The sequence below is a fragment of the Ictalurus punctatus genome, chromosome 27 (assembly GCF_001660625.3).
Source record: "Ictalurus punctatus breed USDA103 chromosome 27, Coco_2.0, whole genome shotgun sequence".
Classification (NCBI taxonomy): domain Eukaryota; kingdom Metazoa; phylum Chordata; class Actinopteri; order Siluriformes; family Ictaluridae; genus Ictalurus; species Ictalurus punctatus.
This window is the reverse complement of record NC_030442.2, coordinates 12,902,039-12,919,595: the sequence shown is the minus strand read 5'-3', so window position 1 is coordinate 12,919,595 and position 17,557 is coordinate 12,902,039. Positions and strand designations below refer to the sequence as shown.

At 37.2% G+C, this 17,557-nt stretch overlaps 1 protein-coding gene across 1 annotated transcript in view; it reads right to left on the bottom strand.

Annotated features, from left to right (window-relative positions):
- Positions 1-530: 530 nt before the first annotated feature.
- Positions 531-17,557, bottom strand: part of pkp3b (plakophilin 3b) — a 29,634-nt gene continuing 12,607 nt past the window's right edge. Inside the window, exons 3-13 of the mRNA XM_017458676.3 lie at positions 16,785-17,413; positions 16,345-16,468; positions 14,557-14,761; positions 13,281-13,455; positions 10,577-10,694; positions 10,239-10,403; positions 9,861-10,043; positions 8,508-8,661; positions 7,531-7,726; positions 5,017-5,104; positions 531-2,415 (exon numbers count right to left, since the gene is read on the bottom strand). Of these exons, the coding sequence (XP_017314165.2) occupies positions 2,377-2,415; positions 5,017-5,104; positions 7,531-7,726; positions 8,508-8,661; positions 9,861-10,043; positions 10,239-10,403; positions 10,577-10,694; positions 13,281-13,455; positions 14,557-14,761; positions 16,345-16,468; positions 16,785-17,413 (2,076 nt within the window). The 3' untranslated portion in view covers positions 531-2,376. The remainder of the gene's footprint in view (positions 2,416-5,016; positions 5,105-7,530; positions 7,727-8,507; positions 8,662-9,860; positions 10,044-10,238; positions 10,404-10,576; positions 10,695-13,280; positions 13,456-14,556; positions 14,762-16,344; positions 16,469-16,784; positions 17,414-17,557) is intronic.

Sequence of the window (17,557 nt, the reverse complement as noted above, 5' to 3'; positions counted from 1 at the left end):
GCACCTTTAATTCCATAATTAACCTTGGTATCACTGTTCCTTTGCCCAGCAATAGAAAGGCATCCCATCCCTCCTTGCACACCATGTTCCCAGGATAAGCTCCGGACCTGGACGTTTATCTTGGTTTTTTTGTTTGTTTGTTAACGAACTATTCCATAATCTGATTTTTACTTTTGCTAAATCTTTTCAAGCAATGCCATAATGTTTACTTAAATGGAGTAACTTGAAACCATATTTAAAAGCATCTATGCTTTAAACTGCATAACCTTGTCTATAATCAGTGGTGTCCCACTGCATTTTAGTTTGACTTCTGAGTTTAAAAAAAAAAAAGAGGATATATTTACGATGCATTTTGTGAAGTAAATGTCCAATGTTTGAACCCGTTCTTAAAGCACAGAGCAGCTATTTTAAGGAACTCAGAGAATCTGAGGCTATTTTGACTTTTGTTGAACTGTGCATTTTCCGGTTTTATGATCTATTATAATCTTTCCAGTAAGTGCTGGGGGGGGAGAGACACAGAACATGGTCAATTCTGAGAAAAATGTGTGTTTATTGCAATTAAAATTCATAGTATTATGCTCACTGACATTCATTTATCTCAATATTTTACACATTGTTGCTCCCTTTTCTTTTTCTACCCCTCACTGTCCCTTGTTCCCTCTCAATGGACTGCACAGTGAGAAGACAACAATAAGCATTTGAGATAAGGTCAAGCCAAACCCCAAGGTCAGCATTTCTGGCTAAAGTCCATCAGCTTCCTGACATCTGTTTTTGATCTTTCCTTTTACATCTCTCAGTCTTCTGTTATTTCCCATGTTTTTTTCCAAAACACCCCTTTCATACAGCTATTACCATTTGCACCCTTACAACAGACAGACTGTGCAGAGGGCAGTCTGTCTGGTCACTGCCTAGTGAGAGAAATGTGTATCCTGTCAACCTTTAAATCCTCCCACATGTTTGAAAAACATCATCCGGAACAATGTGCTCCTGATACACAGATGGAAGCCAGAGAGAGCAAGACAAAGTTAAAGTTAAAACAAGAAAAAGGTAGACATGATAAAACAATTTTAGTAAACACTACCAGTGGAAGATTTTATTACCAGTACTAATGTAGTGAAGATTCATTTTTTCAGTTATCTTTATATGAGATGATCATGATGTTAATTATAGACGTCTGAAATATAGAGGTGTAATGTTTAAATTGGCAACGTGACGCCAAATTTTTGGTTAAATGTCTTAAGATAAACATATTGTTGAGGTACCATTGCAATCTCTCGTGTAATACTTTCATTTCGGCATTTAAGTCAGTCTGTTCTGCTACAGATGCTATACTAAAAGTGATTTGTTACTGTAATTTGAAATCCTTCTACGACAAAAATAAATGAAAACTCAAATCTCTTAAACAGCAAAGCTTGGAAAGTGATACAGAAAAAGCTAAATGAATCAAACATTAGAAGCAAATAAACTTGATTTATAATATCTTTGCTTTTGTTTCAAATCCAAGTCCAAATTTTTGTAAGAGCATGTTTGTACTAGGCACTACATCCTTTAAAAAAACAAAACAAAACAAAACTCCACATACAGCACCGCTAAACACCTCAACATGCTTGGAAGAAACTGTTAATCATGTGACTAGTCGGATGGCCAAAAGTACATCACTTCACAAAGGAGAGCAACAGTACAAGCATAACATTAAATCCCAACCCAAATGAGCCTCTTGTACTGCTCAGGAGCACAACTGCAGTTCAGTCCTAGTTTAAAATGCTAGAATACTTCTTTCTGATTGTCCAGAAAACAAATATGACTTTACAGGGTTTAAAAAAAAATTATAATACAACTCTAAAAATTCTAAAATAACGAGGGCACCAAAACAATTGAAAATGTTCATAACAGATAGTAGGGGAAAACATCTAGCATATTTCAATACTGTGAGTCATGTCTGCTGACAGATAAAAGCATTAAAAACATCCAAACACACACACATTCAAACACACTATGGGCTACTAGACATAGCAATTCTTTTCCTGATCGGTTTCTTCATCATGATCACGGATGGATGTACGCACATGCTGCTGAATTGAGTCGGCAAAAACAGTCCACAATATTCATTATTTCTTATATGAAATGGTGCTAATCCAAAATATCCATCCAGTTTCATCCAACTTCATTAGAGAAAAAAAAAAAAAAAAAGAGTCATCTTCACAGAAATCCACAGCAAATCATACTTGGTAGGAAAGAGGAAAAAAGCACCCAAGCTCAGTCCAAACATTAGAGGGACGTCTTCAGGATGTTGAGCTTGGTGGAAGACTTGGTTATTCATGTTAATTTTAAACTTCACACAGGTCCAGATGTTGAGGATTTCTAAGTATGATTAACTCAAATCGTATCAGTAAAGTCTCGTCTCGTGAACCCCTTCTGCAAGATGGAAATAAAAAAAGAAGGTACAACAGTAAAGAACTGCTCACCAAAAACACCATTTTATTGTTTGTTCAGCAATACACATACACACAATATATATATATATATATATATATATATATATATATATATATATATATATATATATATATATATATATATATATATATATATATATATATATATATGATATAGATAGATAGACACACAGTGTATGTATGTATGTAATATATATATATATATATATATATATATATATATATATATATATATATATATATATATATATATATATATATATAAATAAATTAGTTACCTGTGTGAATATAAATATGGAGCTTAATATACTTTTCTCTAAGAAATTTGTCAATTTGTCAAATCCTGGTGTTACTTTTGTTCTTACTGATAATGCCTTTTATATTTATGAATTTAAAGGTTCTCCATCATTAGTATGGGTGTTCTAAAACACTCTACTAACACCCCACACAAAACACACTTTGGGTCTTCCAAAACTCTTCCAAAATGCTCACTTCTTCAGCTCTGTGAAAATTCAGTATTATCTGTAGTAGGTCTTGTGATAGCTGTTTTTATGACCCCATTGACACGACTGCTCACAGCTTACTGCTAGAGAGTTTTTATCTGTTTGAACTTTCCATGCCTTAAATACGACTTGACACAGTAAATGTATTGACTGTTTTAGTTGCCTTTAGTATCCATGTCAATTCTTCAAACTGGAATAAAACATTGGGACAAAATCAGTGGCAAACATTCATCCACACCCAGTGAAAGCCCTATAGCATTGCAGGCAGATAGTACACAAGCTTGCAATGAAAGTTGTTGGCTGTTGTTGAACCATGAAGATTACTGCCTCAGTGCTAACAGATAGGCTATGCTGACTGGGTGGAACAATGTTTTGTGCATTCCTTTGTCACATTCCACACACCGCACTTATCTACCCAAAGCCATTATGAGTCAACGTGAATCATGTGGGAAATGTGCTCAGTGTAGTGTTGCTCAAAAACAGTGGCAACTTCACAAATGTCTTTTGGAAGCACAAATTTGATCCTATTATGCTGTTCAAATACAGCGAGCTCATATCAACCATGAAAATACAGTTCCTTTGATTCAGTACGTTCTACTCAAAAAAGAAACAATGAATAGGACGTCTGTTCATTAACCCTCCTATTATGTTTGAAAAAAAGTACATCCTTTATGTTATTGGTCAAAATGACTTCCACAGATTAAATACACACAAAAACAGCACAGAACAGCTTTAAACAGTAAACCTTCATTATGGATTGTCTCGGACAAGCCATAAGAAGAAATATTTGCATACAACTTCATGACCCTAAACGAGGAATGTCAAAAAAATTCAAAATGAAAGAGAGAGATTAGCCCGTATTTCAGACATCTCAAATATGGAAATTGGTCAAATTGACCCATAACATAATAGGAGTGTTAAGTAAGCAATAAAAAAAAACTTGGGATGTGCTGTTATTGAAAAATAGTCAATGATACGGTAGTGATGCAACATGAAGTAGAATTACTGTTTTCATGCTGAAATGTATTATTTTCCTATACCACCATATCCCATCATCCCATTTTTAATGTTTTTTTTTTTAAATTAAAGAATGATGTACTTTTCATCTGTTTATAGTTAATGTTGTGGAACATCTGCAAAACAAATTCATCTGTTATCACTGTAGAAACAGCTATAAACAATTATTCCCTCACCAGCCTCTATTTTGTCCCTCTGTATAAGTTAAAACAACCAAAAAAATGCTACTTGTTATATTACAAAAAAAAAAAAAAAAGACGCAATGTGCAACGCCATCTATCCTGAAGATATGATTCCAAATGTTTTTAATCAGATATGTGGAGCATCTGCCAAACAAATCCTTGTGTTATTATTGTTGTTTCTATAGAAACTATAATATATTAGAAAGAGCACATTAATATATAAACCTGTGATTTCCCTTACAGCCAAACTACTGTTAGAGCTGCTAGAAAATGAATCGGTCATCTGATGAACCTAAATCAAGAATTCAACAATGCAGTAATATAATAGGCATTCAAGAATGCATGGGTACAAAATATGCCATAGTAAAGTGAAATAAAAATGTAACAGTGAGTTTATATATATATATATATATATATATATATATATATATATATATATATATATATATATATATATATATATATATATATATATATATATATATATATATATAAATTAAGCTGTTGCACATCAATGTGTCAGGAGTCATAGAAGTATGTGCGTAAAGCTTCCTCTCTGTTTGTTTTGCGCATTTGTAGAGGGTATTGTAAAACCTTAATCAGTAACAGGTTTTGGGTAAATGGTCAATAAACTTTGTTACATAACTGTAGAAAAGACTGATAAGCCTTGTAGGATGAGCAACAGGGCAAAATAAACAACACCTATGCAACAGAAATATGACCATGTCCAGCAATACACCAGTCAATATCTCTTAATGGATCGTCTGTTCTATGGACCTGCATTTTCCACAAACCCTTTGTATTTGAAAGAAAAAAAAAAAAAAAAAAAAGTCTCTGAAACTGTAATATCAGTCTCACCTTCTTGTAGTCTTTATGGAGCTTGGTGTACTGAAACATGTTACACAGCACTGTGGAGGCGGCCTTAGCTGCCTTCACCTTCCCTGGACTGAGACACAGAAGGAAAGCAGAAACATGAGAACCACCCACTGGACAATACACAGGACAATTTTGCTAAATAATGAATAAGTCATATAATACGACACTGCAGGAGTTTGAGTGGAGGAGAAAGGCTTGAACAGAGAGCAGCTGGAGGGTAAAATATATAGGGCTTATATTCTAGACAAAGTGAAATTTTAACATAGCAGGAAGGTATTTTTGTGTCTTGAAAGCATTTGCATCATGGCTGATTGCTGAAACACTGCAAAGAAAGTCATGACCAGTCATGAACAGCTTGGCTATCATTATGCTAGGGAATAAACGTGTAGAATACTGTATCCGAACTCTTTCAATTTATTGTAATGCTCTTTGATTAAACATCGTAACCTGGAACAGTGCTTCAATAGGATCCATCCTGGCTTCAATAGGATCCTACTGCATATACAATCACACTTCATTGTAATGCAGCAAAGCTCAATGTTTTATTGGACAAATCCATTTAAAAATGTACATTTTGCATCCAGGTAGCACTTGGATGCAGTGCTTGAGTGGATGTCACTGAAGTCATCACTGAGTGCTTTTTCATTAAAAATTAAATTAATCATTCATCTCAAGGTCTATTGTACAGTAGATTTATTTTTGTTCCACCTGGAAGCCCTATATGATGTGTGAAAACTGCCAATAATTGAAACCGTTATGCACATGACTGACAACATTTCAGCATTAAAACCTCTGTCTTGGTGATAGGGTGTTCAAAGGTTCTGCAGTAATTAATTAATATTAATGTACACTATATGGATACACAGATTTAGGTCTTCAACAAACTTGCCACAAAATTAGAAGCAAACAACTGTCTAAGTTATCTTTGTACTCTGTAGTATTACAGTATCTCTTCACTGGAACTAACAGGCCTAAGCTAAACATTGAGTGTCCTGTCCTACTGAACACTTTGGGATGAACCAACATCAGTGCATGACCTCACAATTTCTCTTGTGGTTGACTGGGAAAATTCTCACAACCACACGCTAAAGTCTGGTGGAAAGCCTTCTCAATGGGATGTTTTAAAAAAAAAAAAAAAAAAAAAAATATGGGCAGGTGTTCACAAACTTTTGGCCATATACTCCAAGTAGATACATTTTCTCCACAGTGATTTGTGCTAATACTCTAATACTGAGTTTGAGTTCAGCCATTTGCTTTTTGTTTGCTAGTATGTACTATTAGCAATAATTTGTACCCTGCTAGCATCTTTCGGACGTCACTCTTCACAAGTAATGTTGTTAACCTGGTTTTGTTAAAACCCTATGATTCTACTACTTAGGAGGAGAGACTCGAATTAAAACAGAAGAGCAGACTGATACCCAACCCTAACATTACCTTAAAAAAAAAAAAAAAAAAAAAAAAAAAAGGAAAATTTCACCCTTTCCTTTTTCTACTGAAAATAAAACTATTTAAAGCTTAATTTTTTACTGATCAAACATGTTTTTAAAGTTTGTTTTGCCGGTTTCTTGCTTGTAACCAGTGCACATTATGCTGGTCATGCTGGAAACCAGCTATGTTATTTTAAGCTGCCCCCCCCCCCCCCCCCCCCCATTGTTTTTTCCCCTCTGCAGGAGTGTTTACATCTAGGTTTATTATGTATTTATTTATTTATTACCAGAAAGCAACCTTTTAGTGCATAACAGTGTGTTTTTAAGTAAGGTTCGTTAGCAACATTACTTAGCCATGGGCTATGCCTCTTACCAAATGAAACATGGGGTAAATGATGCACACCAGGTGAAAAACAAACACACAAATGGGGAAACTTGTTTTGTCATAACTACCGCTTGAAATGAACTTTGTAGCTGTGGCTAGTTGTTTTCCAAATTTGTAGCCAGTTCTCATGTTTATTAACCATCCTAAATTTAAGAAAGTATGAATATTACCAATCAATTAATTAATTATCCATTATTAATATATATATGTCCAATATTTTATCCTAAATGAGATAAAGTTACATAGTTAAATATATGCACTATATTCCCTTGCTGTACCAACTATAAACAATTTATTTTTGCCTGTTATGTTGTTTTGGTCATAACATGGAAAATTGACAAAACAGCAGCTCATCATCAGCTGGGTCATACCACCTGTCCACCATTTTTACCTGAAGTTTCTGTTGTTTTTTTTTTCCTTTTTAGTACTTGCATATTTTCAACTCGGTCACCCAACACTAGCTGTAGGCTATGTCATCACATTTGGCCCAGCTTAGCTTCCACGTGGTGAGTGTAAACTATATATAGAAATTATAGTTTACACATCAGGGTACCAAAAGTGCCAAATTTTACCCACAAGCGAGCATGTTTTAATTTCTGTAGTCCTGTACATAACTAAATATGAGTCTTATTAATATTTCAATCGGAGTATGCGCTGAAAAGTAGACTAGATTATCTTCTCTACCTGTTATCATGAGACGTCTTGATTCCAACCAGTTTGGGCAGGCCATCAAAGTAAGTCACGTCTCTTGCAGCCAGTGAACTCGCCATGACCAGGTTATTGAGAATGCCACAGATGTTGATCACTACATCATTGGATGGCTCTTTCTGATGCCCATCACTAGGCAGCTTGGGCACCAGGATATTCACCACTTTTGTAGCTACAGTAATGGATAGAAAAAAAAGAAATCACATTAGGTCAGTGGTGGTGACATATGATGGTCATTCCACTGGTAAACTAGAAGAGTTTAACAGAATGAATGGGGAGGAAATAAATTGCAGCCAGACAGAAAGTATGGGTGGAGACACTCAACAAGAATGAGGCAAGTGAGACCTTGGGAAAAATAACACAGAATTTAGACATGATAAGACAGAAAGGAGAGACAGAGCATGACGTGGAGTGGAGTTGTAAAAGACAGAGTTTGGTGGAAAAAGTAGTCATTATGTTTGAGTAATAACGAGAAAGGGCAGGAGTTTAAAATCTCAAAATGGCCTGATTCGATGTGGTGGTTCTTTGCTTGTGCAATTCAAAATTTCCAGCATATGGTTTTGAGTAAAAAAAGAAAAGAAGCCAGTTTGGCTGTTTAAGCACAGAGTTGTGTAATAAGCACATTGCAGAACTCTGACTAAAAACCCCAAAACGCTCATCAAAAAACAGTTAAAAGAGAGAGTGGGAGAAAGCATGAAAGAGAAAGAAAAAGAGAACATGGACAAAGCAAGGCTGGTCTCATAATTGTAAAAAAGGTGAAAGTGGTCATGGAGAATATTTTCTTTTGTACAATGAAAGGTTATTTAAGGTAAAGGAAAAGGAACCAGTTTTACAAAGACATTTTATGATCCTTTTGAATATCTTTGCTGCAACCAAGTGAAACTGAGCCAAGCATAATCACAGCTCTGTATCTCCTCAGGAATTAAGCACATCCACTAGTGCCTGGCACTGACCCATATCTGCCTTGTCCTTGGAGTGCCGAGACAGATTCCTCAACAGACCGGTGAGAGAACGCAGCTCAGCATCGGTTGGGGTTCTCAACTGATCCAGAATCACAGGTAGCATCCGCTCCTGTTCCAGAGCTACACGACTCAACACCGACGCCCACTGAGAGACAGATATTGAGAGATGAGAGACAAGGTCAGAAAGAGAAATGTTAGGACTGGGGAAATCCGGATAACTTTCTCAGAGGAGGAAGTAAAATAGATAAAGCAAAAATAGAGATAAACCATGAAATAACTACATTGAATTGCAAGGAAGGAGGAATGACAAAAATGTGTTTTGGGGTGTAGGGGGAAAGCAGGTAATACTCGCATTTTGACTACTTTCAGGCCAAAGTTGCCATCAATAAAATCATGTCCTTGAAACATTGTCGAAACTTCCTCAAAATTACGAAAGTTTTATTCTGTACATAGAACATCCTTTCTAGTATTCGTGGAATGTTCCAAGAACGTCTTCTTGCTACTAGACACATTACCACATGTGTTTTCGACTAACATTACCCAGCTGATCTGATAATGTTATTGAGATAACCCTTGTCCGCAGGGTACATGATGCCATGGAGATTAAAATCTATAATGCACATTGTATTGCATCTGTAATGCAAAACGCATTGACAAATCTTCCACTACATAAATATTATCAACTATTCTGTGGCAGTTTAAAGAGAAGTCTCCACGTTTACACAAAATGGTGCAAAAAACAAAACTAAAACTTCCAAGGAGTCGCAGTTCTGCCTTGATGTTGATGAAAGACATTAGAGGAGACTGGACTGATTGGTTTGAGCCAACAGAAAGAATATGATGACTCTCAACCATTCTGTACAACTGTGTTGAACAGAAAAGCATCTCAGGGGCTGTAGATTCCCATGAAAATGTAGTAGTTGTATACAATGCTGTTGTCACAGTGGGACAAGCATAATGGCATTGATGATATTAGAATGAAATTTGAAGCTATGGAAGCTAATCTGTTTAAGCAGTGCACAGAGAAGGAGGTGAGAGAGCTAAAAGTGCTGCTGCATCACTGTCTATACTTAGAGATGAAGCAAGGACAAATTCGCTCCTGCACCATTATCAGCAGGTAGGTGAGCAGCATTGTTTGTAATATAGGAAAGTGTTCACCAGAGTGAACTCTTGGATGCCACTGAAGCTCACATGTTAATTATAAAGATTAATATACAAGTTGTTCTTTTCATATACATGACAGATTAGAGTGTTAAGTAGTAACAGGGAAGTGCAGAATTTTTCTAATTTTTAGATCACAAGATATTTCAGTGCTGGCGGGAAAGGTGAGGAATGATGTCTGACCCGGCCTTCCCCTGCTGTGATGTTCTGTAAGGCTCCAGCTGCAGCCTCACGGGTAGTGTTGTTCATCTCGCAGTTTTGCAGCACGTGGTTATACAACCCAACTATCTGAGGATGCCAAAGCCACTCAGCCCCCTTTGGTACTCGAGCTACCTCGGACAACGTGGACAGCTCGTGGTTCCTATTCTGCAAGGCAGAAACAACCATGACTTGAAAAATTTTGAATGGACTTAAAAAAAAAAAACAACAACTTTCCGGACTGCATTAAAGTGCTTCTATAAAAACGCATATACATGAACATATACACACATAAGAAAAATGTAACATTTCATTATGCAACATCTGTATTTTTGTTCTTTTTGTCACATGGATGTCACTCACATCCTTCGTCTTCTTGCTCTGTGGAGTGAAGCAGCCGATGGCGTCTCTGTGTTTTGTGTCCTGAGCTCGTGTTGGACCCTCCAAACGATGCTGCACTGATGTGGGGATCTCAGAGTACAGCTGGTAGGACAGGTTTCTCAGGACACACACACAGTTCTCTACACCCTGCATTTTGGGGGAGACCCACAGAGAAAGAGTTACTTAAAATGCCTTGACTTTATTTTATTTTTTAAATTTTATTATTAGTTATATTATTGAGAGACTTTCTTTCTCTTATAGATAGCAACTCAAGCACATTCAACACACTTTAGTCATAGACTCTGATTCTCAGATCTGACCTTGTCCTCAACCTTGCCCTCCTGCAGAGAGTTCTGTATGTATCCAACGAGAGAGTCCACAAGGCAACGAGTATCCCTCATCTGCTGCCTGGTCCTTCCATTCACTGAGCTCAGGTTTCTATTGAGGGGAGAAAGAAGACAGGATACTATATATGCAATGCATACAATAAATGCTTTAACTATGCAAAGTACAGAGGTGGTTATGCTTTGAAAGTAATGCAATGCAGATAACTTACTGGATGTGAATTGAAAACATCAACATGGTTTGCTATATATGTGCACACATGCAGATGCATGTGGATCTTTAAAACCCCTTTTGCCTCGACACTTGCGTTCATTCCGCCGGCGGAATGGAAAACGACTTAACGGACATTTTCAATTAGTATAAACAAATGAATTATTTTATTGCCACAGTTATGGTACAAGATTAGTCAGGACACTGGTGGCTTTCTTTGTGTGCAGTTTCATGACTGTGTGCTTAACTGCTGGTGAGCAGGGGGATGGGAAAGGGCCGTAGTTTGAGCTCCCTGCTGGGCAAACAATTCACATCTCTCCACGAAAACATTGAGACAAGAGATAAATCGGAGAGCACGACTAAAGCTTTTTTGATAGTACAACACTGTATATAACGGCCACAATAAAATTATAACATTTAAACCAAACTTGGACTTGTATAAACGTTTACTACCTTATATTACCTACATAGACGAAAATCCAGTTCGTTTGCGGTTTTGTAAATCATGCACATTTCCATTGGTATAAAGTCTATCCGCTTTATTGAAGAAAACAAATGCAAAGTTCCGTATTTAGTCACAAATGTCCTATTCCAAATGCATTAAGTGTTTTGATATCTCACCCCTCTGGAATTTAGTAATTAGCCATAAACTGAACTGAGACACCATCTTAAAAAACCGCTAATCTGCTTTGGCTATGCTCAACAATTCGCCTCCTAAATTTTAATCGGGCAGTTTAACTTGATTGACACCTACTTGGACCAATTGCAGATACTTCTAGCTTTCAAACAAGCCCAAACTCGACGTGATTGTCCACTCAGAGGCTGAGAAATTCAAACGCGTAATCAGCACAACTAAACGTTTTACGCGTGCATCCAATGGACTTGAATTGCGTGTCAGCGGGTACAGGCCAATCAGCAAAGCGCTACAAGGCCGTGCAGATAAACTATCAGGAAATGGCTTCTCCGCTCTAGTGGTCTTCCTGCAAAACTTTATACAGCAGGTTTTTGCATGTTTGACAGATTTTTCTGATCGATAGTTTTCTACTGGTTTTCGCTCAGCGTGCGATTTATCGGCGTCTTATAGTGGCACCGTACTCCCGAAAAGGCCTGAATGCGTCACAGCTCCTGGAGGAGTTATTTCCGAGTGGCTCTTTTTTTTTTTTGAGGAAGACTATGTGGATTGAGTTGAGGGGCTCTATCTGACTTCCCAAAGAAGTCAGAGGCGAGGGGTCACTCGTGTGTCTATCATTTGAGCCATACGGAGAGAAAGAACATTATATTTTATAAGTATGTTTCAGACTTTTTTTTTTTTTTTTTTTTTTTTTAAATGTTTGCTATTTCTAGAAGTCTGCAATTTTTAAAGGCTTTGTGCCATTTTTATAAGCTTTGTGCCGTTTAGAGAGGTTTTATGTCATTTGGAGACGTTTGGTGCCATTTGGAGAGGTTTTTTTTTTTTTTTTTTTTACCTGTGTTTGGATAAACTTACACACAATTTTAGTGGTTAGAGATAACATCCTCATATTTTGGGTGTTCATGGACAAGTACTTGGGGCATCTTTGAGACCAGGAATGGGGTTGATATCAACATTTGCTGTGAAGATATAACTTTTGTGTTAAAAGTAAAAAAAATAAAATAAATAAATTATAATTTAAAAAAAATAAATTCTGCATACATTGCCCCAGGTAGGCTACGTAAAAGAAGAAATACTTGAAATAACTGCTAATTCTTAAAGTTTTAAGTGCCTACTTTCATATGAGCCATTAACCACTACTGTGGTGTGTGATATCACAAAACAAATCAATGCTGCACACAGGTACCCCAAAACAGACAAAAATGCCATTTTTTGGCTACCAGTAAAAGAGGTTAAAATATTGCCTATTCATGTGGGTGGTGAGGATTGTAAACATTTACACACACACACACACACACACACACACACACACACACACACTATCAGGTGGGCAAGCAAAGTGCTCTGTGGCTGTTTGAGGTAGGGATGTCCTGTTTCTCTGGAAACTTTGTGCAATACATCTAAAATTATTACACTGCAGTTACCTCCTGGATTCTTCTTCAGATTTATACACAGTGGACCCAAGAATGTTTAGTGAAAATGTATGCTTCAACTTCTAATTTAAGATAATCAGCATAACAACTTAAGTGCAAAGTAGAATTTTCAAAGTATTTACAATTTTGAATGTCAGAATTTCCTAATATTTCATACGTTCCCCTTTTGCTTTAATGACTGCATGCACTTGAACTGGCATGGACTCCACAAAATTGTGTAAAACCTGATGATCCATGTTCGATTAAACCCATTGGAGTGCTGTCTGAACACATATTTCAACAGAAGAGATAACTTTCAAAGGAAAATCTGACTATTTCTACAAAGTAATTAAAATGATCAGTATCACAAATTTGAATTGTGACCTAGAAATGTCATTTGCACTCAGCTGTATACTGTGTTTGTACCTAAGACAGCCTGTAGTGTTGTAGAATATGTCTGTTTCAGACTTGCTCTGCTGGATAACTCCAGAGTCTCCACCTCCTGAGAGAGGAATCAGCACTCGCTCGGTCAGCTCGGCTAGACTCTCCCTCGCCAACTTCTCCTTCAAACTGTCTTTAGACGACAGGTTCCACAAAATACCTACAGAGGGAAAAGAAAAGCTAAATCCCATATTAAAAGAACTACAACTGCCCATTACTTTTATGTAAAACAATAACGTACTGTAACTGTGCTGTATTCTTGCAATATCTATTTCTAATCATGGTAACCTTTAAGGCAATAAGAGGATTTTCACATATAACAGATAAAAGACCGGGACATAAAATACTGTGAAACCACCTGGCAACCAGGAACAGAGAAGCAAAGAATTTCAATCCCTGTTTATTGTGTGTGGGTGTGGAATAAGGGGGGAGGGGGAGGGAGGGGGTGTGACAAAGGCACAAAGGAGACCTATGGGAGGAAAATGGCCACAAATCCCACAGGACTTCAGAACTGGAACGCGTCCAGACAACAGTCTAAGCATTTTCAGTCTCTGCCTTTCTTTCTCACTGTGCCTCTCTCACCTCTGCCTTTCTCAGGATACACTCAGTGTTCTACTTACCGAAGGTTCACCTGTGGTTACTGCCAAAACTAAAAACAAATCCCTCTACCTAGCTGTAATTATTAGAACTTTTTCAGTACACCGTTTAAGTATTCCAATTAATTCTCAATTTGAGTGACAATAATTTATACTTTAAATAATCACAAGTAGCTGCATTACGATTTGTCAGAAGTGTCATAACGTATCACGGAGGAAGTTTGTGCTCATCCTCCCTGCAACAGTGAAAGCACAAGTTAAAATCCTGCTCGTCGGAAATCCTAACCAAAAAAAAAAAAACTACTTAGCAAGTGAAAATGTCTTGAATATAGTTAAATTTATCTAATATTTGCTGCTATATGTAGTACTATCTACAGTAAACCAAATATGATTATTAAACTTGTTTCTACACATTTGTTACTAATTTCAAGCTTGAAATTGTCTTCTCTTGGCAGATCTTTATTTTCTAATCTTAAGCAAAAACATCTGCCAATAGAATAAGAACATATAAAGCTTGAAAAGGGTAATAGTATTTAAACACAGGCTGAATAATCTTATATTTGATTTATAATAATCATATAAGAAATATTATATATATCAGCCCATATTCAAGATTTTTCACTTGCTAAGATATAGTTTTTCTTGCAATGTACAAGACATTATACCTGTAACATTCTTGCAAAGTTCATCATCTGGCTCTTTCAATGCAGAGACCAATTTGTTGATACCACCAGCCTCAATCAGCGCCATCTTGTTTTCCATGTTCTCATAGATGAGGTTGCGTGTGGCTCCTGTAGCGTACCGTTGCACTTCCTGGTTCTCACTGCTGTATAGTTGCACCAGTGCAGGGATCCCCTTCAGATTTAGTACCTTTGCATTTGTAGAAGTGTACAGAGATGCTTTAAATTGGACTTTTTCAAATTTATACAAGCTTAAACATAATCAGAATCATGAGTTTTCTCCCAATGTCTACTGTACTAAAAGCTATCTGCAAACACGTCACTTCAAAATGGCTGCTTTGCCAATGTAGGACACCTGCAATGACGCGCAGCCTAACATGGCAACCAAAGTGCCAAACATCTGCAGCTTAAAAAAAGATGAAAAGAAAGATTTGGCAAGATTTTGTTATCATATGGTCTCAGGCATGGAATGTTTTCCACCCTTAGGGCCTCTGGATTACGATTATGGACACACGGAAAGCATTCCATGCATTAGGTTTGAGTCTGAAGCTAAGCAATAGAACATATTTTTAAAAAACAATTCTCGGAAGGAAATGTGTTGTAAGGTCAAGAAAAAAAAATCTGCACATTTAATCCTATGTTGTTGGGGGGGGGGGGGGTCCAAAAAGCATTCAAAATAAATCTAAAGTATTGAATTATGCTTCATGAAATTTTACACAAAAATTTGATTTCTAATTAGATTAAATATCATCCCTGGAGGAAATTAAATTTTTGTTTTTAAAGGTGCAATAGTCAGAAATTTTAATTTATTACTAGTTCAAATACTGTAGAAATTCATGCAGAAATGATACAAAAAAAAAAAAAAAAAAAAAGTTTAAACCATTGCCTCAGAATAAGTGCATTAGGTAGCTAAAAAAATGGTTTGGAAAGCTACCTTAAAGAATGTGGAATTTCTGGAATGTTTGTTTGCATTTGGATTGACCTCTTGTCAGTCAATTTTAAACATGCCCCCAATACCCACTTTACAACCTTAGAAATCATTATAATGAGAAGTTGCATGTTTATAGAGTTGTAATTTGGCTTTCAAGCAGTTGAATTTACAAGTGAGCTTGAAAGTGATGTCATGAAAGGCCTTGCTAATGATAACTCTAGATAGCCTGTTAACGCTAGCTGAACCACCATAAGTTTTGTGGGCAGAGATTTGTGTACATGGGTAGACTAGGGGGTGGGCTCCATGAGTGAAAAAAAAGCATTCAGATCTTTTTCAAATGTACCCTGCTTCTGCTTCCTGCTTCTCAATTTGTTTAGCGAGAGAGGTGTAGTTCCATTCCTGTGAAACTAGAGATGATGGGCCAACAATGAGCACCACTGTCTGGTATGGATCAATTCCTTTCACTTTTACACAACTGGAGAAAGAGGTAGTTTATCCTGCTGCCTGATGCTTTCTGTACAGGTTTCTTAGTGATGTCTAGAGTGACAGTTTACACATTTTTATCATGTGAACAGATATTTTTGAAAGAAAATACTAATCGAAGAAAAGTAAGTATTATTTCCAGTTGTATGAGTGAAAAGTTTTATTTACTGTGTTTTTTAACGTCTCTTTTATACAACGGTTTTTGCATGTTCTAATGAAAAGTGACATTCAATGTATCGTAACATAGCTCTAAAAGAGGTCTCCATATCAATATGGATACTGTATATCATGGGAAAGTGTCTACTGGTTTGCAGATAATAACTGTATGTTGTGATTTTTTATAATAAAGATTTGTTTACCAGTTCCTTGGCTTCATTGCTATGGTAACACTGATGTTGAATGTAGGCGGCCCCAAGCATTTGCATGGCAACATCTGTTGAGCTGAGATAACTGACTGCAGTTGACATATCGAGGCTGTGGATTCTGACCATGTGACAAACACAGGAAGAGCAGGAAAAATATCATGGAAAGGTTCATGGGTAAATCACCATAGAGCATCATTCCAGTTTCCATTATTCCATTTTTCCATTATTTAACATTCAAGGGCCAAATGAGTAGGTAGCTATTTACAACATGACAACAATATGATTACTTGAACCAAACATTTGATAAAACTGAAAGCTAGTAGCCACCTATTAGCATCGTGAAATTTGTACAATGCTAATTAGAATACTGAATGCTTTCTTTCTTGGCAAATTAGCATATAATCATTGTTATGCTAGAAGCTTTAGGGCCTCACCCTCCAGAAATGTCTCTGCCATTGGCCAATGCGTCACACACATCCACCCCTCGGCCCACGCTCTTCAGGCTGTGCAGTGATCCTGCTCGTTTCATCATACTAGAATACTGCCCTCCGGCCATCATGGTGCTGCCCCCAGAGGACGCCTGCTGCCACTGAATAGTGCTGTTGCCCATCCTCTGGTGCGGCGTCTGTCGGTTATTCATGCGCATCAGGGTGCGGTGGGCTGGGCCTTTGGACGAATACTGATGAGCAAGATCTGCCTCCTTCAATCCTCTGCCAATACCATCATGCACTAGCGTACCACTGAGGCTGCGTCTCATAGGCGACACACTGGCGAATGGGCTATGGCCATAGTAGGAGCGATGCTCAGAGGAGGTCAGACCCTCCTGAGTTACCCAGTTGCCACTGGGAGAATGCTGCCCTTGCATTAATTGCAAACCTGCTTCCTGCTCCACTTGATTTACCTGGCCAATACGATGCCCTCCAATGTAGGTGTCATCATAATATCTGTATGGGTTGCCCACAACAGCAGGCATGGGAGTGCCAATGCTGACCTTGCGCTGTGTGCCCATTTCCACAGCTGAGCGTGAGCTGAACTCTCCAGCAACCTGATGCAAACGTGGCTTCTAGAGCAAGAGTAAGATCATTATAATGATGAGACAATGAATACTTTTCAAAGGAACACTCCTGAAATTTTCAAACTAATCTCCATCTACAACATCTGTAGCACATGTGTGATTACCACATACAAGAAATTCAACAAGTTTCCC